The sequence below is a fragment of the Phoca vitulina genome, unplaced genomic scaffold (assembly GCF_004348235.1).
Source record: "Phoca vitulina isolate PV1807 unplaced genomic scaffold, GSC_HSeal_1.0 scaffold33, whole genome shotgun sequence".
Taxonomy (NCBI): Eukaryota; Metazoa; Chordata; class Mammalia; order Carnivora; family Phocidae; genus Phoca; species Phoca vitulina.
In genome coordinates, this window is record NW_022589736.1 from 23,507,688 (window position 1) to 23,530,949 (window position 23,262).

The 23,262-nt window shown below is 36.4% G+C and overlaps 1 protein-coding gene across 1 annotated transcript in view; it reads left to right on the forward strand.

Moving 5' to 3' along the window:
- The first annotated feature begins 261 nt into the window (after positions 1 to 261).
- The window catches only part of ARMC3 (armadillo repeat containing 3), a 90,833-nt gene continuing 67,832 nt past the window's right edge, over positions 262 to 23,262 (forward strand). Inside the window, exons 1-3 of the mRNA XM_032426041.1 lie at positions 262 to 335; positions 3,658 to 3,706; positions 17,264 to 17,381. Of these exons, the coding sequence (XP_032281932.1) occupies positions 3,659 to 3,706; positions 17,264 to 17,381 (166 nt within the window). The 5' untranslated portion in view covers positions 262 to 335; position 3,658. The remainder of the gene's footprint in view (positions 336 to 3,657; positions 3,707 to 17,263; positions 17,382 to 23,262) is intronic.

Sequence of the window (23,262 nt, forward strand, 5' to 3'; positions counted from 1 at the left end):
TGCCTGCTGATTTACAGTTTTCACCTGGGCTCGCCTGCAACAACTAGGAAGAGGAGGATTCTCACGTCTATCCTGCCTCAAAGCACTGCACTCAGGGAGCGGAGGACGCCCGAGCTCTTTCCCTACCGACGGCTTTCCTAAGGCGGGACAATGAGCGCCATAGGGCTGCCGAGCGCGAGCTTCCTGGGCGGAGGCGCGCGCTTCCCTGCGCGCGCAGGCGCGGCCCGGTGTCGCCTAGCAACCAAGAACAACAGTGGCCCAGAGGCGCGCGCTGGCCACAGCGGGTACAGTTCTCCAGGGCTGAGGAGGCGCTGCTCTGAGGGATCTCCTGGCAGGTAAAGGCAGGCGTGCGGCTACGCAGCTACGCCCGCGGTTAGGAGAGGCCCAGGGCCGAGGTCCCAGCAGAACTTGGGCAAGGAGAAGGTGCCCCGCGGGTGGCGACATCTGGGGCTACTGAGGGAAAGGACGAACACCTTGTAGGGGTTGTTGGTCCCTGCCCTATGCCCGCAATATTAGACGGGGGTCGGGGTGGGTTTCATGAGCATCCCGGCCGCCTTCCATTTAACAGGTGACAAAACTGAGGCCCGTAGAGGGGATCTGAGGGTCTAAGATTCCGTTACTTGACTCTCAGCAACTCAAGAAGCGAGTCCCCACTTGTTCTAGCCTTCCCCCTCCCCCTTCAAGTTTTCTCAAAAAAGATCTCCCCACTGGCAAACATTTAAGGTCGTGTAGTCTGAAAGTTCACCAAGAAGTACAAATGAGTGATACATTTGTGGGGGAAAAATGTGGCTCCTCTCTAATAATCGAGAAGATGCACATTTAAAGCAGATTTGTTTTCGTACTCAATGCCGTGAAGTTCATGCGTTTTCATCCAATTATTTTACTTTATCTTAAAGAAGCAGTTGCGGAATGTTGATGAACATTTTATGGCTAAGGATGTTCATTGCAGCCTTATCCATAATTTCAGGAAATTGGAAATAAATGCTCAACAATAGGGGACTGTCTAGATAAATAGTGCACTTTACAGTATGATTTTAAATGACATGATATCCTGATTCATTGGAGATGATTGGAGCAATGTATGGAGACTGAGCTTCCATGAACTTGTCCATTAGTCTAAGAATATAGTAGGAAAATGGTTCCAGGAAGGGAAGTTGAGAATAGGGGCTAGAAATCCAGGTAGGATGGTAAAATCACTATAGAAAACACACAAAAAAGGAACTATATTGAAATAGTGCTGATCTCCCTGAGTCTTTCCTGAGTGATTTTTTTTTTATCCTATGTGCCCTTCCTTGTCTTCCAAATTTTCTGTAATGAAATGTATTACCTCTATAAGTGGACAGTAGACACAGAGCTATACACTTAAATATGATTAAAATGGTAAATTTTATGGTATGTTTATTTTAGCACAATAAAAAAACATCAATGGGCAGGTGGTAAAAGAGTCAAGGAAAGCAGGTTTGCTTCCAACAGTCAAAGGTATTTATTTTCTTAATTTGACACCTCTGAAGCTTTAAAAGAAAACACATTTTTAAAGAATAAAACAATATGAGGTAATTTGGTTGTATCATGTTGCTTTTAAGTGAAATGTTGAAAATTTACAAAGTTAAAAAAAAAACACCTTAGGGTTATCTTTGAGGCTCATTGCCCTGGTTCTTTGTCAGTTGTATACTTTCTCCCCCCATTAACTATTATGTTCAATTTGGCAATAAAAACACAAACCAAATGCTTCCTACTTCACGGTATTGCCTAAGATCAGCTTCATTGCTCTAATCTTGTGTTAAGGCTGTTCCAACCTCTATACTCTTCAATATGCAATTATTCAAAGCCACTATCCTGAAATGGGAAAAATAAGTTCCTGAGTGAAAATCAGATGACCTACAGTAACTTTGTGTAGGTGTAATTCAGTTCCTTCTCAAACATTATTCATAAGCAGTTCTTATGTAAGTCAAAGGCTGCTGTATCTTGGAATTGGTTGCAAAGAGCTATGAAATTTCTTTTTCCTAGAGATTAGTTGTAGGATAGATTTTCATTTGTTTAGAATAGTTTCCATGCATCTGCTTGGAATATTATAGACACAAAGTCTACGGTCTGTGCTTTTTAAGCATCTATGAAAGATGTTTGAATTTTGAAAAAAATATTGCCTCTAAAATCTGAAAAGAAAATTGAAAAATTAATGTTAAATGTTTTTTATTAATATTAAATTACATTTGAAAACAATTTTCTCATTTTGTAAGAATTTCCAGGTGTACAAACTGCTGAATAATTTCAAATGCTTAATTTCAAAACTTTTTATGATGAAAATTGTATTTAATGGAGAATGTGGGTACATTTTTAATGTTGAATATGTTGGATATAATGTGAGGTAGTGCATCACAGCATAAACTTGCCCAGGCCCTCAAAGATCTTGAAATGTATGTGACCTGAAATTAGGGACCTGGATGTCTGTCAGAAGTCCCTAGGAGTTTCTATGAACATGTGGCTTTTTAAAATATGTGATAAATTCTGGTCATGTCTCTAATGCTAGGAGTTACATTTGTGCCTTGACAAACTATCTGAATTAACCCTGATGTAGATTCTCTCCAAGGATTTTCGACTTCCCAGAATTTCTCTGGAAACTATAGTAATTTCCTTGAGACTAGTTTATACCGTTTGAGATTGCGCAAATACCAAGCATAAACTCTCATTGGAGAAAATTCAAAAGATTTCTGGGGTTATTCTAACAGTCTAACAGTCACCAACATGTTGGAAAGATCTCTGTACCCAGGTGGAGTTACTCCTCCATGGTGTATCAACTTTGAGTACCAACGCTTTGACATTTTTCCTGCACAGGCATTTTTCCTGCACATTTTTCCATACAAGGGCAGGTGGAAAAGGGTCTTGCAAGCAATAACTCCAATTTCCCCAGAATACATCTCTTCAGATTCTCAATTACTTGTTTTAATGAGCTATGGATTATATTAGAAAAAACTTTTGGTTATCTGGGAAAATGACACAAATGTTAGTTTGCAGTTGGTTATGTCTTGGGTATCATTTATAAAATCATACTCCCAGGAAAAACAGTTAATGATTTTTATAAATATCAAATGCCTATTATGTACCAGACACTGTTGGGTTAGATCAGTGCAGAAAGCAGACCAATCCCTTTGTGGCAAAACATTCTTGCAGATCTCAAAAGTAACTTGGATTTAGTCTCCCAAGCCCTCCATAAGTGAGCTGTAAGCATGGTAAACTGTTTCCTGTTATGTAAGTAAAAGTTATGTCACTAATGTATTCTCTTTCTTACGAACTGGAAGCCAGACTAATGCTCAACAATCTTATCAATAAGTTCCTTAAAATTTGAGGATCTGAAATAGGAATGTAGGTAACATATTTGTACGTGTACGATAATTTCTACAAGTACTGCATAGTCTCTTTTTAGGTAAAATCAAAATAAGGAAATGAATCTCCTTCTAAGGGCATAGGCAACTGAGAGGTTTGTACATCGTATACACGATGTACAAATGACAACTTTTTTTTTTTAAGTGGGCTCTCCGCGGGGTCTGAACTCACAACCCTGAGATCAAGACCTGAGCTGAGATCGAGTCAGATGCTTAATCGACTGACCTGCCCAGGTGCCCCTTTACAAATGACACTTTTAACTATTTATTTTTCCAGAATGGGTAAAAAGATAAAGAAGGAAGCAGAACCTCCTCCTAAGGATGTGGTAAGTTTCTGATTTGAATATTATAGTAGCACATTAACAACCAGTTTTAAAAATAAATTGTTCAAACAGTTTGGCACATACCAGTATATGCATGAGTACACAGTGGCAGAAGTCCAAAGTCTGACTAATGATAAGATTAGTTAGAGAAATCTAACATTATATAAACAACATTTATAATGTTGTCATTACATAATTAGCACAATTAGAGAGTAATTATTAGCTTTTCCAGTATGTGGACGGCATGTTTATAAGCCTAGTTAATGAACAAATAGTTTTGGTTTGTTCTTTTAAATATTTTAAATTTATATTTGCCTGCCTGTCATTAATGTTAATCATCCAAGTGAATTTTCAAAATTAACTAGAGTTTATGCTATAGCTACTAGATAGGTATAATAAGGTTGTCTGAAGATGACCACTTGGACATCAGAAGTCTTGTATTTTCCAGTTCTATGGAGAGAAAAGTGTGGGTTCATCTTCTTTTTCTATTCCAAATATTTGAGTAACGCATTGCCTACAGCACAAAACCCTGTCTCTCTTTTAAAAGCATGGTTTTATCTTATTTCTTTAAAGTTTATGAATTACCAAAAGATTGTGTTAAAAATAGAAAATGAACTTGGACAGTTTTCAGTTTAGAAACTTATTTTGAAACAGACATTTGGTGTAATTTTCTTCAAATAAAATGCGAATGAAAAAAAATGCTTATAGTCAGTCAATAGACTCGTAGGATTTTATAGTTTGAGGGAGGCTGAGCTTAGTGCAGTATCTTCCCAACAGCACTGGAGCTGTGTGGTTACGGATGTGAGCTATGTCTCAGCTCTGCCTCTCATGAGCTGTGTTGTTTGGCACAGTTGCCAAATGCGGCTGAGTTATTTCAGTTCAAAAAAAAAAATCTTCAATGCAAATTGTAATGTCCAATTCATTTTGGTTGTTGTATGAATTAAAATGAAATAAAGCACATCAAGTTTTCAGTACCTGGCACACAGTTAACACTAGTATATAAGGCTTATTATTATGGGACTCCTTTAGACTCTGACACACACACACACACACACACCCTTATGTAACTTCTTATGTATGATCCTTCAGTACAGTTGGGAATAAAGGCTGCAGAAACATCTGTCTGCCCAGGTCTAGGAAAGCTTTGCAGAGATAGATGGTCATTGTGGTTCATGATGCATTTTCATCATTCTAGTTGCTTTCCCTTTGGACATACTCCTACAACATTCCAAATTCTCTTGTTTTTTTTTTTCATTGCATTCTAAGTTTGCATTACTACTTTTTATTGCAAAGTAGCATTTTTTAAAGATTTTATTTTAGTTTATTAAAGATTTTATTTATCTATCTGTCTATCTGAGGGGGAGAGAGAGAGTGAGCATGCAGGGGGAAGGAAAGAATCTCAAGCAGACTCCCTGCTAAATGAGGATCCCAACAGGGGCTCCATCCCAGGACCCTGAGATCATGAACTGAGCCTAAATCAAGAGTTGGACACTTAACCGACTGAGCCACCCAGGTGCCCCAAGATTTTATTTTTATTTTATTTTTTATTTTTTATTTTTTTTAAAGATTTTATTTATTTATTTGACAGAGAGATAGACAGAAGAGCACAAGCAGAGGGAGTGGCAGAGGGAGAGGGAGAAGCAGGCTCTGCACTGAGCAGGGAACCCGATGTGGGACTCGATCCCAGGACCCTGAGATCATGACCTGAGCCGAAGGCAGATGCTTAACCATCTGAGCCACCCAGGCGCCCCCCAAGATTTTATTTTTAAGTAATCTCTACACCCAACATGGGGCTCAAGCTCACAACCCCAAGATCAAGAGTTACATGCTCCATGGACTGAGCCAGCCAGGTGCCCCGCACAATAACGTTATTGACATCTTATTACCGGAAAGTGGACTAAGGAACACAGAGCTTGCCGACAAAGACTGTCCAATTACAATTGGAGTGAAGGGACTATTAAGCAATAGATATATTTGTCTAATACACTTTCTATAATTTTGCAACATCTTGCTTGCATTGTCCTCTGTACTCTAGACCTTGTGGGGCACAATCAAGGACTTGAGAAACGGTTTTAATTCTAGTGTTACCAGAAATCTAGCAGTTCACAACAGCCTTAGGGACAGCCAAAGCATGTGTAATGGCCAGTTTTAAAAAAATTACTGCCTGTGTTTTCTTCTGGGAGTTTTATGGTTTCAGCTCTCATATTTAGGTCTTTAATCCACTTGAGTTTATTTTTGTGTATGGTGTAAGATAGGGGTCCAGTTTCATTCTTTTCCATGTAGCTGTCCAGTTTTCCCTACACCATTTGTTGAAGAGACTGCCTTTTCCCCGTTCTATATTCTTGCCTCCTATTTTGTTCCATTGATCTATGTGTCTTATTTTTGTGCCAGTACCATACTGTTTTGATGACTATAGCTTTGTAGTACATCTTGAAATCTGGGATTGTTATAACTCCAGCTGTGTTCTTCTTTCTCAAGATTGCTTTGGCTATTTGGGATATTTTGTGGTTCCATACACATTTTAGTATTATTTGTTCTAGTTCTGTGAAAAATGTTGTTGGTATTTTGATAGGGATTGCATCAAGTATCCCTCCATAGATGAATGGATAAGGAAGATGTGGCATATATATATGTGCAATGGAATATTACTCAGCTATAAAAAGAATGTGATCTTGCTGTTTGCAACAACATGGAAGGATCTAGGGGGTATAATGCTAAATGAAGTAAGTCAGACAAAGAAAGACAAATACCTAATGATTTCAGTCATACATGGAATTTAAGAAAAAACCAAATGAACAAACAAAACAAGAGACAAACAAAAAAAACATACTTTAAATTCAGAGAACAAACTGGTGGTTGCCAGAGGGGAGGTAAGTGGGGGATGGATGAGATAAAGGGGATTAAAGAGTACACTTATCTTGAGAACTGAGAAATGTATAGAATTGTTGAATCATTATATTGTACACCTGAAACTAATATAACACTGTATGTTAATTATACTTTAAAAAATATGGAGTGGGCGCCTGGGTGGCTCAGTTGGTTAAGCAACTGCCTTCGGCTCAGGTCATGATCCTGGAGTCCCGGGATCGAGTCCCGCATCGGGCTCCCTGCTCGGCAGGGAGTCTGCTTCTCCCTCTGACCCTCCTACCTCTCATGCTCTCTGTCTCTCATTCTCTCTCTCAAATAAATAAATAAAATCTTTAAAAAAAAAAAAAAAAAATATGGAGTGAGACCAAGGGGGGAAAAAAAAGGCATGCAACAGTTACCAGTGGTCCTTGACTATTACCTTTCCTCAAGGTCCTTCCATTCTCCCCCTACTCTGACTTTATGTTAATAAAGCTGATAGATTAGTGTGAAAGTATGTAACCACTTTCTATCTTACAAATTCAAATACTTCAAAACAGTATGCCACAATTTAAACTATCTGAACTTGAAATTTTTTCCAAGGTGTACCTCTTCAAAGTCTACAAAAGTTTTCTTGTACAGATTTTAAAGGAAGACCAAATTTAAAAGATGGATATATAACTGCTTAAGAAAATAAACTTTCCTGTGTCAAATAATAACTTCCTTATAGAGTTCCTAAAAACATTATTTCCAAAGATTTGTATTTTTATTAGTCTTTCATCTACTATTTAAAAAGGGTTATGGGGACAGAAAGAAGAATGTTCAGTCATATGGTCAAAATAAAGCTCCCTTTGCTTTTCTTAATTTTCTCATTGTCAAAGCATACATTTAATATATGCCTATATGCTGTATTGACCTCCATTCCTTCTCATGAAAGTGACCACTAGCTTGGATGTGGGGAAGATATAGCTTGAACGAGCAGTGCAACTATATTCTGCCTCCCCACATCATTTCTAAGTCTGGCTGAAAGGTTGTTTGTGATGCTTTAAATAAAAGGCAAACTTTCTGTGGAGTGATTACATAAGAGAGTTACTAGCAAATGACCTTAATAGACAATATTTAATATAAGGCAAGATATTCAGTGACTAAGAATATAGGCTCCGAGTTATACTACCAGAAACTGAATCTTTACTACATCATCCACCATTTATGATCTGGGGCAAAGTTCCCAACCTCTGTACACCTCAGGGAGGATGAACTGATACCCACTTTGTAACTACTCACAGCAATGAGGCAAGGTTAGATAAATATAAGATGCTTAGAACAGTGCTTGGCACTAGATAAGAACTTAGTAGAAGTTGTTATTTTGAATGATGTAGTTGAGGGTGCTCTTCATCACTCTGTAAAACTTTAGAATTTTTATGAATTGTCAAACGAGGCAGGGAGATCAACTGTGGAAGACCAGATGGCCACTGAAGTTCCTGGTGGCCTGGGGTGTGGTCGACATGATTCACGGTCAGGTCTTCAAGTTTATGAGCATGGAATGTTTATTTTCTTAATATTTCAGAGGAAATCGCATTTAAGTGGATAAATCCACAGCATCTAAACTCATAAGGGACTATGGTTCTGCAATCTCAGTAAGTATCAAGTTACCCGAAGATTTATGTTAATGGATCAGCACCTTCTCTTCGTAGTTCAGTGCATCTGGGGGAGCTGAGCTCCATGAGTATTGAGTCAGAGTGACAGGCACTAGCAGAACCTGCTCCCTCACCTGGGCAACCAAACCCAGTTCCTTGAAGGAGTGGATGTCTCCAGGGTCTTGTTTCTCCAGGACACTTTCATCAACCGCAGAATGCAACCCTTGACGCTCTGTCACCTACTGCCAAAACGGACTTATTTCAGAAATGAAGGTTTATGGGAATTTATTTTTCTGTCTTTCGCCCTCATCACAGATAAACAAAATGTAATGACTTAATAAAAATTAGTATAAATTAATAAACATATACAAAACTGTATAAACAATTATCAGCTTGCTTACGTGGCTCTAAACCTTTACTTTAATTCAGGTCGTAAAGAAGACTAGAGACCATTTTAGCTGTTTTCATTTTAATTTTTACACTTTTTAGCGGATTTTAACTGATGTCTAGATGTTCTCTACTAAAAGTTTGTATTAGAGTGGTAGTCTGCTTCCTTCTGTTTATCTGTCTCTCTTTTCCTGTGTAATTGGTTCCTTGTGATCTGAGACCACTGATATAGTAAACACATTCCAATCGACATCAAACAAGCCTTTTATTTGCCCTTATTGGTACCATAAAAATCACTAAACTGTCATGATTTATATACTTTCACTGAGTTCAACTTTATAATTTTGTATTCTTTTAGACCTGTGCTAATGCAGTAGTCACTAGCCACATGTGGTTATTTAAATTTAAATTTATAATAATTAAAGTAAAATCAATCAAAATCAACAACTAAAAATTAAATGAAAAATTCAGTTCCTGTCACATTACACTTCAAGTGCTCAAATGCCCCACATGGCTTGTGACTGCTGCATCGGATGATGAAGAATCAGAACATTTCCATCGTTGAAATTCTACTGGGCAGCACTATTCTAGACAATCTGTTTCCTTAACAGAGATATAAAGTCTATGCTTCTCTAATTGACTGAGCTTAAAATTTAAAGTTTAGTCAAAATCCTTCCCCTTTATTTCACTCTTTCTATAAATAACTTTTGCTCATCATTTATTTTGTATAGGGTGTGAAATTATAATTTCACAACCAGCTTGTTGGTGACTGTGAATTCCTCACAGGAAAGCAGATGGGTTATGTAATTACAGCACATTATTATTTATTTAGTTGTGTGGCATTCTGTTATAGCTATCATTTTATTCTCAGCACCTTTTTTAATAAAAAATTACTATAATGCTGTAGGCTCTGTAGGAGAAACAAATGTCATGCCAAGTTTCTCCGCTATCTCCCAAATATTGGTATTTCTCCGCCTTTAACAACTCTTTAGATTGTAACTCTTACAGTTTGAATCTTCCTTTTAAGCTTCTTGTACCCCATATCACCTTTTTCTTAATGATGACCAGAAGACATGGCAAAATACTGAAGTATTTTCTCAACGATTAAAGAAGGATTAAAGATGTTTATGATAGTTTTAGTTTAAATATATTTTCATGTACTCCTTTGACAATTGTAGTCATTGTGTCATGACATTCCTTGTTTTAACATGGCATATTTATTCACATGCTTATAAAGTCAGCTTTAAAAATATTGAAGTACCAGAATAGCAAATATAGAATATTTGGGGGAAACAGTCACTTAACAAATAATAATATAATTCAGATAGCAATAAGATCAATGAGGAAAAATAAAGTAGGTTGTAAGGATGGAGAGTGATCAGGCTACTTTAAATAAAATCCATGTCAGGGCAAGCTTTCCCAGTGGGTCACACTTAAGAAAGACAAATGGAATGAGGAAGTATGCTATGCAAATATCTGGAGAGAGCACCCCAGCCAGGGAATAATAACTAAGGCCTTACTTCGTGTGTGTGAGGAATGCCAAGAAAGTTGGTATGGCTGGAAATTAGAAAGCAAGGGAATAGGAGGTAGGTGTCAAAGGTAGTGGGATGGTGGTGATTATGTAGGGCCTTTTTGGCTGTATTAAGGAGGTTTGATTTTTTTTTTCTAATGTGCCAAAAGGGGAATCCAGTGGAAGGTTACAAGTAGAGGATTAGCGACATCTCATTTATGTTTAAAACAAAACGCATAAGATCACTCTAGCTACAATGTGAAAGAAAAGTGAAAACTGGAAGACCAATTTGGAGGCTATTACAGAGGAGCCATAAACTATGCAGCTAGGCCCAGATGGTAACTATGGAGAAAGCAAGAAGTGGCCAAATGGGGATCCATGTTGAGGGTAGAGTTGACAGGATTTGCTGATGGATTGCACGTGGGGTGTGAGAAGAAGAGGAGTTGGGAGATGTTTCAAAGTTTTTGGCTTGAACAACTGAGTAAGTGATGGTAAACATACTGAAGAAGACACATACACTAAAGAAACAATGCAATGTATTAAGTGCTATTATAGGGAAGTTCAGAGGAATATAGCTGTGAAAAAAAACAAAACAACCCCCCAAACAACAACAACAAAAAACAAGGATTTTCAATACCCAAACTACCATGAATAAAAAGCAATAAAAAATTTATCTAGAAAGCTGGAGGCCTGATAATTAAAGTAAACCCTAAGCTTCTACAGTTTCAAGTATTGTTTATTATTTTAATTCTCTAGAAATGAAATAAAAATGTCAAGAAGTGATGGGTGACATGGTGATCACTGATGATGGTCTTAGAACTATTTTGGTGAACTGATGAGGATGAAAGTCAGTTTAGGGGCGCCTGGGTGGCTCAGTCATTAAGTGTCTGCCTTCGGCTCAGGTCATGATCCCAGGGTGCTGGGATCGAGTCCCGCATCGGGCTCCCTGCTCAGCAGGAATCCTGCTTCTCCCTCTTTCACTCCCCTTGCTTGTGTTCCTTCTCTCACTGTGTCTCTCTCTGTCAAATAAATAAAATCTTAAAAAAAAAAAAAAGTCAGTTTAGAGATGTTCAGCAGGAAGTGTGAGAGGGAGAAAATGGAGAAAAATCAATAGTTCATAAAATTTCTGACTGAAAGGGAAGGAGGCATAGGATAGCATCTGGAAGGTGATTAACATCCAGGGAAAGATTATTTTTATTTTAAAATAAGGAAGTTTTGAGAAGCCAGAGTTTAGAGAGGCTAAGGTGGCTAGAATTTGCAGGGCAGAGTGCCAGAGAGGAGGGAAATACATAGAAAAATAGCTCCAGAAATTTTGTTAATGGTCCCCTTGATTCTTTGAAGTCTAAGCTGCACAGGGTGAAACTCATGCTCATGACAAAGAACAGGCATGAACAACTCTCAGGGAGATGTAAGCTGCATAATTTTTAGACTCATACAGGTCTGGAAGACATTCTGGTTTTGATCCAAAAGATTGGAGAGATCTTATTGAACATCTGGGGTATTAAATAGAGCCCCCAGCAAGGTCATGCCTTAGTAGTAGTATGGCTAATCCAGCCCTAGAGCAAAGGCTTCCCCAGACCTGCTGTAATAAGGCTTTAAAACAGGCCTTAAATAGATCAAGCTGAAGCATAAATAAAACAACAAAATTCTAGCAGAACAAAATTCAACATCCTTTAAGAGAAACCCCCCAAAAGAATCCAGACACTCAACAACATAATTTTCACAATGTTTAGTTGCCAATAAAAATTATTATATATGCAAAGAAATATGTGACCCATAATCAGAAGAAAACTCAGTTCATAAGCCAATAGAGGAGATAAAATTGGATACTAAAAAGAGACAGGAAAAGAGGAACCAGGGACCAACAGAAAGAGAGAAAACAACTAAGAGGATGGTCCATTAAAACCCAATCATATCTGTAACTATATTAAATGTAAATGATTTAATACTCCAATTAAAAGTGAGAGATTGTCAAACTGAATAAAAAAACAAGATCCAAACTATAAGCTGTCTACAAGAAATCTTTCAATATAAAGATATGGATAGGTTAAAAGTAAAAATATGGTAAAAGATACACTGAAATAATCATAAGAAAGATGGAGTGCCTATATTAATACTAGATGAATTATATTACAGGGCAAATAATATTACCAGAGAAAAAGAGATACATATCATCTTAATGAAAAGGTTCATTTGTAAGAGAAAAAATGGTCCTAAATGTTGTTCACCTAATAACACTTGTTTAAAATACATGAAGAAAAAAAGATATCATTTGCCATTAGCATCAAAAATAATGAAATATTTAGAGATAAGTTTAACAAAATAAATGCAATGTTATATGCTGAAAACTATAAAACATTGCTGAGACAAGACAAATAAGTGAAGAGATATCTATTGTTGGATACAGATACATTGCTGGTGGGAACACAAGATAGTAAAACTACTTTGGAAAAAAAATTATTTTTTTTGTAAAGTTAAACATTCACTACCAGACAAGCCAGAAATTCTACTCCTAGGTATTCACTCAAGAGAAATGAAAGCATATATCTACAAGAAGACTTATATGAAAATGCCCATTGCAGCTTTATTCATAATGGTCCCAAATGGAAACAACCCAAAGGTCCATCAGCTAATTGAATGGATAAACAAATTGTGTTGTATTCATACAATGAGATATCACTCATCAGTAAAAGGAATGAATCACTGATACATGGAACAATCTGAATGAATCTCATAAGCATTCTGCCAAATGAAAGGAGCCATACATAAAGGGTACCGATGTAATAATTTTGTATTAAGCAAAGTTAATCTATAGTGAAAGGCAGATCAGTGGTTGCCTAGAGTGGATGTGGGAAAGGGAATCAACTGCAGAGAGGTGGGAGCAAATATTTTGGGGTAATGGAAAGTTCCACATATTATTGGTTATACATACATATACATTTATTAAAACTCATCATAGTTAGGTGCATTTTACTGAATCTAAATTGGCCCTCTGTAAAGTGGACTCAAACGAAGTAATGGGAATAATTTAATTGTTAGGAGGAAGGTGACTACTCAAGAGAAAAAAAGGGATGATTAATGGTATGACATAACTGGGAATATGTATGTTCTATGAGAATGGGGGACTTGGTTATCCTGTTTAATGCACTCTTCTCAGTATAATGCACTTATTAGGGGTTGAATGAGTGTTTATTGAATGAATGAGTGAATTAAAGATGAATGGGTTAAAAATCCAAAGCACACATTAGATATTTTCCTGAGATAGTAAGAGACACATTTTCTTTAACACAATAGAAGAATATGTGCAGAGGCTCTTGTGAATACGTGAGGCTCTTGTGAATTTGTTGATCATGAATTTACAGTAACACTAATTTTCCCTGTAGTTTAACATTCTCTTAGAATGCTCGGATGCTTGAGCACAAATGCAAAGAAAGAAATTTCTAGTGTCTGTTCATGGTTTGGATATTTTAAATTGATTTGATGAGGGGTGCCTGGGTGGCTCAGTTGGTTAAGCGGCTGCCTTCGGCTCAGGTCATGATCCCAGAGTCCTGGGATCGAGCCCCACATCGGGCTCCTTCCTCCGCGGGGAGCTGCTTCTCCCTCTCACTCTGCCTGCTGCTCTGCCTACTTGTGTTCTCTTTCTATCTCTGTCAAATAAATAAATCTTAAAAAAAAAATAAATTGATTTGATGAGAAGACAGAAGGACACAAAGGTTTATTTAGGGTTTGGCAGGAGTGTTACTAAGACAATAGATCATGAAATCTAAGCAGGATAAAAAGTAAAGTGAAGAAACGAGAAAGCTGAAGTGGAAATAGAGGGAGTGAATGGGGTGGGGACTCCAGTGAGGAGGAGGAATAGGTGTAGTGGGAGTAGCTGAACAGTGAAGCTTTATCTTACACCATTTGCTTGTTGGCTACCAAGAAATCCTCAAAGACTGAACACTGTGGGCGCTACAGAAAACCTCTCTGTGAGGAAGCAAAGAAAAATCGATGGGAGTATCAAGCATGATGGCAGAAGACAAAGCTGAGAGATAGACGATGTATTGAGTCAGAGTCAGTAGAAGGGACATAAGAGAATTTTAAAAAGTGATGAGAATGCTTCTGTTTCTGCGCAGGATGCAGTAGTAGTAATATAGAGCAGTAGAACATTTCTTCCACTGCAACAACCATGAAAAGCAGATTGACTTAAAAATATAATCTAAGAGCTATAGAAAGGCAAATTAAAAAAGACTGAAAATACCAAGGATTGGTGAGGATGTGGGACAACTGGAACTCTTATTTATAACTAGTGGGAATATAAATTGATAAAACCACTTTAGAAAACTGTTCAACAGTATCCGTGAAAGGTAAATACGTATCTAGCCTATGACTCATCAAATCCATGCCTCGGTATGTGCCCAAGGGAAATGAAGACACATATCCACAAAAAGACATGTGCAAGAATAGCCATTGCAGCTTTGTTCATGATCGCCTCCAACTGAAAGAAAAGAACCCAAACCTTCATACAACGGAATAATATACAGCTATAGAAAGTATGACTTAGTAGTACAAAAATGTGAATGAATCTCAGAGACGTGCTGTGCTAAACAAGGCAGAGGTGAAAGAAGTCATGTTCTATGCTTCTCTCTATATATAAATTATGTTATAGAATATATATTATATATATAAATATACATATATATTCTCTTTATATAAAGTTTAAGAACAGGAAAAACTAATTGATGATTTTAAAAGTCACATAACGATGGTCTTTCTGAGGATTTTTTGGAGGGGGAAGGAGTGTGAGGCGGAGATAGAAATGTTCTATATCTTAGATCTGAATTTGTATTCTGTAAGATCAAGTGGAAGAAATATGCACCAATATACAAAAAACAGAGTAGATTTTGCTTTTTAACCCAATCTGACAATCTTAATTAATGAAATCTATTGGCCCTATAGATGTTTATTTTGGTCATTGATATATTTGATTTTATTCCTATCATTTTAAGTTTAAGGTTTATTTTAAGTTTAAGATGTCTCTTTGCTATATTTTCATGTTGTGTCTCTTTTGTACTTTCTTCCCTTTTTCTAAATTGAACAACTTTCATTTGTTACCCTTTCCTTTTGATAATTTGGAACTTCTACTTATCTGTAGTCTATTAAACACATATTTAAGTCTGCTTTTTATATCAATGTAAAAAATAAGTTATAACTGGGCAATAATCTCATTCTCTTTACCAGAACAATCCTGTTTCCTTTACATGAGCTTTGTTGAAAAATTTCTAGAATTTTAATTCCAAGTCATTTTTAATTTTTTTCTCATAATGTGTCATCTTTACTTCAGAAATCCTTAAGAATTACATTGTGATTCACAACATCACTATCATTCAGCTTAACTATATATTTTATTGTATTTATTGATCTACTACTATTGTTTTTATATTTTGTCTTCCTCAGTTTTGACTGGAGCATTTGCCAAGTAATTTGTTTAAATATATAGTTAATATACTTGTTGACTTTAGGAGTGCCTGATGGTTTTCAAGCCTCAATCCCCAAATAGTTTCAGAAGTCCTCCCTTAAAATTTCTGTGGATTTCTGGGCCATTGTGCTCTTCTGATCAGTGTTGAAGCCAGTGTCTTTGCCATTGCTCTGGGCTCCGCTACAGGGGCCATCTTTTCTCACTGGTTCATGTCACTGGAAAACCACAAATGCCACAAGCTTGGTGCATGTGGCAGACTTTTTTTTTTTTTTTAAGATTTTTTAATTTATTTATGAGAAAGAGAGAGAGCACAAGCAGGGGGAGTGGCTGAAGGAGAGGGAGAAGCAGACTCCCGTTGATCAGGGAGGCTGATGCAGGGCTCGATCCCCAGACCCTGAGATCATGACCTGTCGAAGGCAGATACTTAACCGACTGAGCCACCAGGCACCCCTGGCAGAATGTTAATGAAGTTTTATCTCCCCAGAAAGAGTCCAAGAGGCTTGAGAACAAACACTATGACTTTTGTAACTCTTAGAGTTTCTAGTATAGAGTAAGACATACACAAACAACAGCTTTAATTTGGATGTTAAATAATGCTGTCCTGAAATCCAACAGCCATTTCCCCTGCAAGGGGGATTTTTATCCCAGCTGTGCCCTTTTAGGTCATTGCTTACTGCTCTCTTTGTCTTCTTCACTCTCCCAACCTCACACAATTATGCTTCCTTACTTAGAGTAATCTGTCCCTCCATTCTCAGCCTGAAACTGAACACCAATTTTAATTATATCCCCAGACACAATAAGATGTCCATTTAGGAAGGACCAACATAAAGAGCCAGCTAAAACTTTGAAATTCATTTTTTTCCTTTAACATAAGCAGAACACCCTCCTTCACCAGTCTCTGGAAATGGAAGAAAAATGGTGTAATAATTTGTTTTCACCTTGACCGAAGAAAACCCATAGGAGCCATGAATTTGTTATTGTGCATTTTGCCTACCCATGAATTCTCAAGATCTCATAACACAATAGAGATCTTCCTAGAGCTCTATACTTTTTATTTACACCGTATTACCATTTTACCATTACCATAAAATCTGTTTCAGGTTTTATCCAATTTTACATTTTGTTATATGTGGTTTTCTCTTGCTTTTTAGTTATTTCACATATGTAATTTCTGCTTTCTCAGAAAGAATAGTTATTAGAAGCAAGTACTGATTATTAGGACTGTCAGGGCATCTAATATATACAGGTACTCAAGGATTCTTGTGTATCAACTAAGAATTATGCCAGTATATGTTATTTAATGATCATCTATTATGTGCCAGACAGTGTGCTAAGTGCATTACATATATGATTTCTAATCCTCTCCTTGATCCTTCGGGAAGAATAGGTATCATTATACACATTATACAGGAAAGGAAAACTGAAATTCTAGCAGCTTAAGTAACTTGTTTGATTCCACATGGCTAAGTTGAGAGACTAGGTCTGTCAGATTCAAAATGCTTTGCTCTTCCTGCCATTACCCCAGGAATTCCAAAGCCACCAATACTGGCAACTATCTATCAGTGATGTTTTTTAAATAAAAACTTTATAATGCACTTCATGGGCAGTGACCACATCCTTTTAGTATGATTATGTTCTCTTCAAGTTTCTAGACACCATTCATTTTTTACGTGTTTTTTAAAGCTCATATGTGAACTTGACGTTTTTTTCTCTCTACATTTCAGTTTGATCCATTAATGATTGAAAGCAAAGAAGCAGCAACTGTGGTGTTAATGCTTAATTCTCCGGAAGAAGAAATTTTGGCTAAAGCATGTGAAGCCATTTATAGATTTGCTTTAAAAGGTTTGGTTTTTTCAGTTTATTTTTCTATTTCATTAGTTTCTTAAAATATTTACTATGTAATAGGCCCTTTCTCCCTAGTCTTTAATTCACTTCTTGTCAGATGAATTCTTTCAGACAACCAGAATATCATGTAATGCATTACCTGAAACTAATATATCTCCCTAAGTGCCTATCTTAATCTTGAGGAGTAATTTAGTCACTGCATAGAATAGTCATGTTGAAGGTTTTATTGTTGTTTAAAAAATTTTAAGTCACAGGAGCTGCAAGAGCTCCCAGTGGTCAAAGCCGGAACAATTTGAGCAAGAAAATAAAGTAGTATTGGATTATAACCCAAAGTATAAATAAATATTTATGAGCCTATACTGATATAAATAAATACTTGAATAAATAAATAAATGGGAGAGAAAATACAAATCTCCCATGCAGAAGAATTCCAAATAATTTATGTACTCTGACCTGAAGGAGGTGGAATATAACTTTTCACTCTTTAGGTATGGGCTTTGCATAGTGACTTCTTTTCAAAGATTACAATATGGAAACAGGGAAAAAAGAGTAGGTTTATAGTGGAGAAACCTGACAAACACTATTCAGTCAGGTGCTCAAAATCAGCATCAACAGTGATAAGTCATAGTGATAATATGTGAACTTGACATGCTGTAATGAAAATGGCACTTCTGTTATTTTTCCCCAAAACTTATAACCCTGAAATCAGACAAGTTCCAAGTCAGGGACATTCTACAAATACGTCTAACCAGTACTCCTCAAAACTGTCACAGCTATCAAAAACAGGAGGAGTCTGAGAAACTCTCAGCCAAGAGGAGTTGAGGATATATGACTAAATGTCATAGGGGACCCTGGATAGGATCCTGGAACAGAGAAGGAACATTAGGCTAAAAGTAAGGAAATCTGAATAAACATGGACTTTAATTAATAGTAACATATTAATATTGGTTTATTAATTGTAACAAATGTACCACTAATGTAAAACGTTAATAACAGGGGAAAATGGGTATGGGATATGTGGTAACTCTGTACTATCCTTGCAATTTTTCTGTAAAACTAAAACTGTTATAAAAAATAAAGTTTATTAAAACACTATACATGGTACAAGTTAGGTTCTCTTGCAAGGTTTATTCATAGAGGGTTTACAAACATAAATGACAATTATATTTTAGTTCATTCCAAGTGGTGATAAAAGTAGACTTTTATTATACTGTATAACATTTTAATTGAGAATACTGGAAGAGTTTAGTATAACTTGGTATTTTTAACAAAACCTTTTAAACTAAGAAGGGGGCAATTTGATTTTTAAGGAAATGATACTTTAAACATTGTTTTGGGACTTGTATGAGAAAACAACAAATCACTCAAGTAGCAAATGGTGAAATACTCACCTTGCTATATCACTCTAGTCATCATTGGGAATCCAGATAAAAACCAGAATCATTGCTTCTGGCAGGTATGGTTCATGAGTAATTGTGTAGAATTCTGGGCCAGATATCAGGGAGACACTGGATCATGCAGTTATGGCAACATGAGTCTCACTCAGCCATACAGAGTCATCAAATGCCATCTTTTTTAAATGACATGAGGTAAAGAAATAGGTGGGCATATATTTTATGTGAAGTCAATACAGAAATTACTGTAAGTCTGGTGTTTTATACTAGCAGTATTTTCTGACTGTGTTTTTTTTTTTTTTTTTTAAAGATTTTATTTATTTATTTGACAGAGAGAGACACAGCGAGAGAGGGAACACAAGCAGGGGGAGTGGGAGAGGGAGAAGCAGGCTTCCCGCCGAGCAGGGAGCCCGATGCGGGGCTCGATCCCAGGACCCTGGGATCACGACCTGAGAGGAAGGCAGACGCTTAACGACTGAGCCACCCAGGCGCCCCTGACTGTGTTTTTAAGATAAATGATAGGACATTGCCTTTTGGCCATGATGGACCAAGGGGTCAAATTTACTTTCCTGATTGAAACAACTAAGAAAACAAAAATCTATGAAATAACAGTGGGCAAAACACTTGATATTAGGCAATTAAGGACAGTGACCATTGAGAGATAGGAAATGAAGGAAATAAACTCTATGATTACCCCAGCTTATCAATTTCAGAGAATTTGCAGCCACATCACAGGAAGGGGTAACTTGTACAGAGCTTGGTGGACTCTGAGTTGAGAAGACAGATCTAAGAGTTCAGGGAGACAAAGGCAGCAAGAGTTTTCAGTAACAGAGAGGAAAGAGTTTCACAGAAAGAGAACTCAGGAGATAGGCAAAGGGTCCGACTCAAGTGTTCAGCTGAGTACTGATAAGGAGGTATATATATGGGAACTACTTGAAGTCAGACAAAGCACTTAACATGATCAGAGTTAACAGTGCCTGATGCTCACACAGGGCCACAAGTGGTGCCTGTTTCCATCAGCCAGACTTGAAAATCTCAAGATTCATGGAGAATTGTATAGAATGCACAGAAGGGTCTTGCTTCAATAGTTAGAAATAATTAGCCCTAGATCGAGCTCTGTTCTAGTACTACCTAATAAATATTTAAAAAGCAAGACCTAAAGTGATCAAATTGTTTCCAGATAATTGTGTCCCAAAACAAATTTGAAGAATACAAAAATAACCATTTACCAACTAGGTAAAATTCACAATGTCTGGCATCCAATAAAAAATTACCAGGCATGAAAAGAAGCAGGAAAATATAACTCCTAATGAGGATATAAAATCATCAGTAAATAAAAACTGACAGAATATATGTGTAACTGGAGTCTTTGAAAAAGAAGAGAGAGGGACAGAAAAGGTATTAGGAGAAATGATGGCTCTGAATTTCCCCAATTTGACAAAAACTCTAAGCTTCCAGATCTAAGAGGCTCATAAAAACCCAAGCACAATGAATATGAAGAAAATTACACCAAGGTATAACAAAATCAAATTGTTTGAAAAGAGTGATAAAGAGAAGATCTTAAAAAGAAGCCAGGGGGAAAAGCACATTACATTCAGAGGAACAAAAATAAGGATGACCGTAGATTTATCATCACAAATGATGCAAGCAAGAAGTCAGTGGAGCAGCATCTTTAAAATACTGAAAGAAAAATAAAAACTTTAAACCTAGAATTTTATTCCCAGCAAAAATATCTTTCAACAACATAAGTGAGATAATGTCTCTTTCAGACATTCAAAAGCTGAAGTAGTTTATTGCAAGCAGACCCACACTACTAATTATAGTAAAGTAGGTCCTTCAGGAAGAAGGAAAATGATACCAGATGGAAATGTGGATCTACACAAAATAATAAAGATAGAACACTAGAAATGGTAACACAGAAAGTTTTTTCTCATTATTTAAATCACTTAAAAATCAAATTGGTTATCTTAAACAAAAATAGTAATCATTTACTGTGCAGAAACACTTGTAAAAATAAGATATATGACAACAACTGAACCAAGGTAGAAAGCAGAAAAATGGAAGTATATACTATTGTAAGGTTCTTGCACTATATGTGAAGTGCTCTATCCCGACTTGAAAGTAGACTGTGATAAGGATGTATACTACAGACTTTAATACAACCACTAAAATAACAAAGAGTAATATCAAATAAGCCACCAAAGGAAATGAAATGGAATCATAAAAATAATATTCAATTCATACAAAGAAGGCAGAAATGAAAAAAAGGAAAAAAAGAATAATGAGACACACAAAAAACAAATAACAAGATGGTAGACTCAAACCTAATGTTATCAATAATCCAACTAAATGTAAATGGGCCGAGTACTCAATTAACAAGGAGATAGTTTTATAGTCTATAAAAAGCAAGACCAAACTACATGCTGCATCCAAGAAATGAACTTAGAATATAATGACACAAATAACTTGAAAGTAAAAGGATAAAAAAAAGATATATTAGCACTAATCAAAAGAAAGCTGGAGGGGCGCCATGGGTGGCTCTGATGGTTAAGCGTCTGCCTTCGGCTCAGGTCATGATCCCAGGATGCTGGGATCATGCCCCATGTCAGGCTCCTGGCTCAGTGGGGAGCCTGCTTCTCCCTCTCCCTGTCCCTCATGCTCTCTCTCTCTCTCTGTATCTCTGTGTCTCAAATGAATAAATAAAATCTTTAAAAAAAAAAAAAAGCTGGAGTGGCTATACTAATATCAGAATAATGAAGGAGTAGTATCAGATAAAAAAGCTCATTTTGTAATAATAAAAGAGTCAATTAATCAAGAAGCTATGAAAAATAAAATAAGATGAAAACAGAGAGGGAGGCAAACCATAAGAGATTCTTAACTATAGGAAACAAACTGAGGGTTGCTGGAGGGGAGGTGGGTGGAGGGATGGGGTAATTGGGTGATGGGCATTAAGGAGGACACTTGATGTAATGAGCACTGGGTGTTATATGCAACTGATGAATCATGAATTCTACCCCTGAAACTAATATTACAGTATGTGTTAACTAAATTGAATTTAAATAAAAGAAAAAAAGCTATGAAAAAACCTATAATGTCAGAGCTTCAAAATACATGAAGTTAGAAATGCAGGGAGAAATAAACATCCACAATTATAGCTGAGGACTTTAATAACCTTCTATTAATAAATGAAAGAACAAATGAATAGCAAATCTGTTAGAATATAAAAGATTTGAACAGCAATATAAATGAATTTAACCTAATTGATATTTAAAAGAACACTCCAAGCAGAATAGCATTCTTTTCAAATACAAACAGGACATTTATCAAAATAGGTGATATTCTGAGCCATAATACAAGCCTTAATAAATTTATTTTAAAAGAATTCCAATCATATAAAATATACGTCATACCACAATAGAATTAAATTGAAAATCACTTAACACAAAGGACTCTGGACAATCATTAAATAGAAAGTAACTACACACTTCTAAATAATCTGTCAGTGAAAGAATTCAAAAGGAAAATCCAAATTGAAAATGAAAACATAACATATAAAAATTTGTGGGATGCTACCAAAAGAGTATTTGGGTTAGCCAAAAGTTTCTTAGATATGACACTAAAACATAATCCATAAGAGGACAATTGATTGGATTTTATCAAATTTACCCTAAACACACACCTCACCAAAAAAGATACACAGATGGCAAATAAGCACGTGAAAAGACATTATATGTTATCAGGAAATTGCAAATTAAAGCAATAATGAAATATCACTACACACCTATTAGAATGGCTAAAATTCTAAACACTGACAACATAAAATGCTGGTGAAGATGTGGAACAACAGGGACTCTGATTCATCGCTGGTGGGAGTCCAAAATAGTACAGGTACTTTGGAAGATGATTTGGTAGTTTCTTAGAAAGCTAAACATAATCTTACACATTTCTCAAAACCTGTAGAATTGTACAGCACATATAGTGAACCATAATGTAGATTATCAACTCTAGTTAATAGTAATGTGTCAATATTGGTTCATCAATTGTAACAAATGTACCACACTAATGCATGATGTTAATAGTAAGAGAAATGGGGGAGGGAAGGGAGATGGAGTATATGAAAACTCTGTATTGTTTGTTCATTTTTTTAAAAGATTTATTTATTTGAGAGAGAGAGAGCATGAGCAGAGGCGGGGGGAAAGGCAGAGGGAGAGAGCCCAGAGCCCAACGCAATACTCGATCCCAGGACCCTGAGATTAGGACCTGAGCTGAAATCCAGAGTCAGCTGCTTAACGGACTGAGCCACCCAGGCACCCCTGTTTATTTTTTAATAAACTTGAAACTGCTCAAAAAAAGTCTAGTAATTTTTTAAAAAGATACACTATAGACAACAAGAAAATTTTTGTTAATCATATATCTGATAAAAGATTTGTGTCCAGAATACATAAATAACTCTCAGAACTCAATAATAAAACAAACAAAATTTA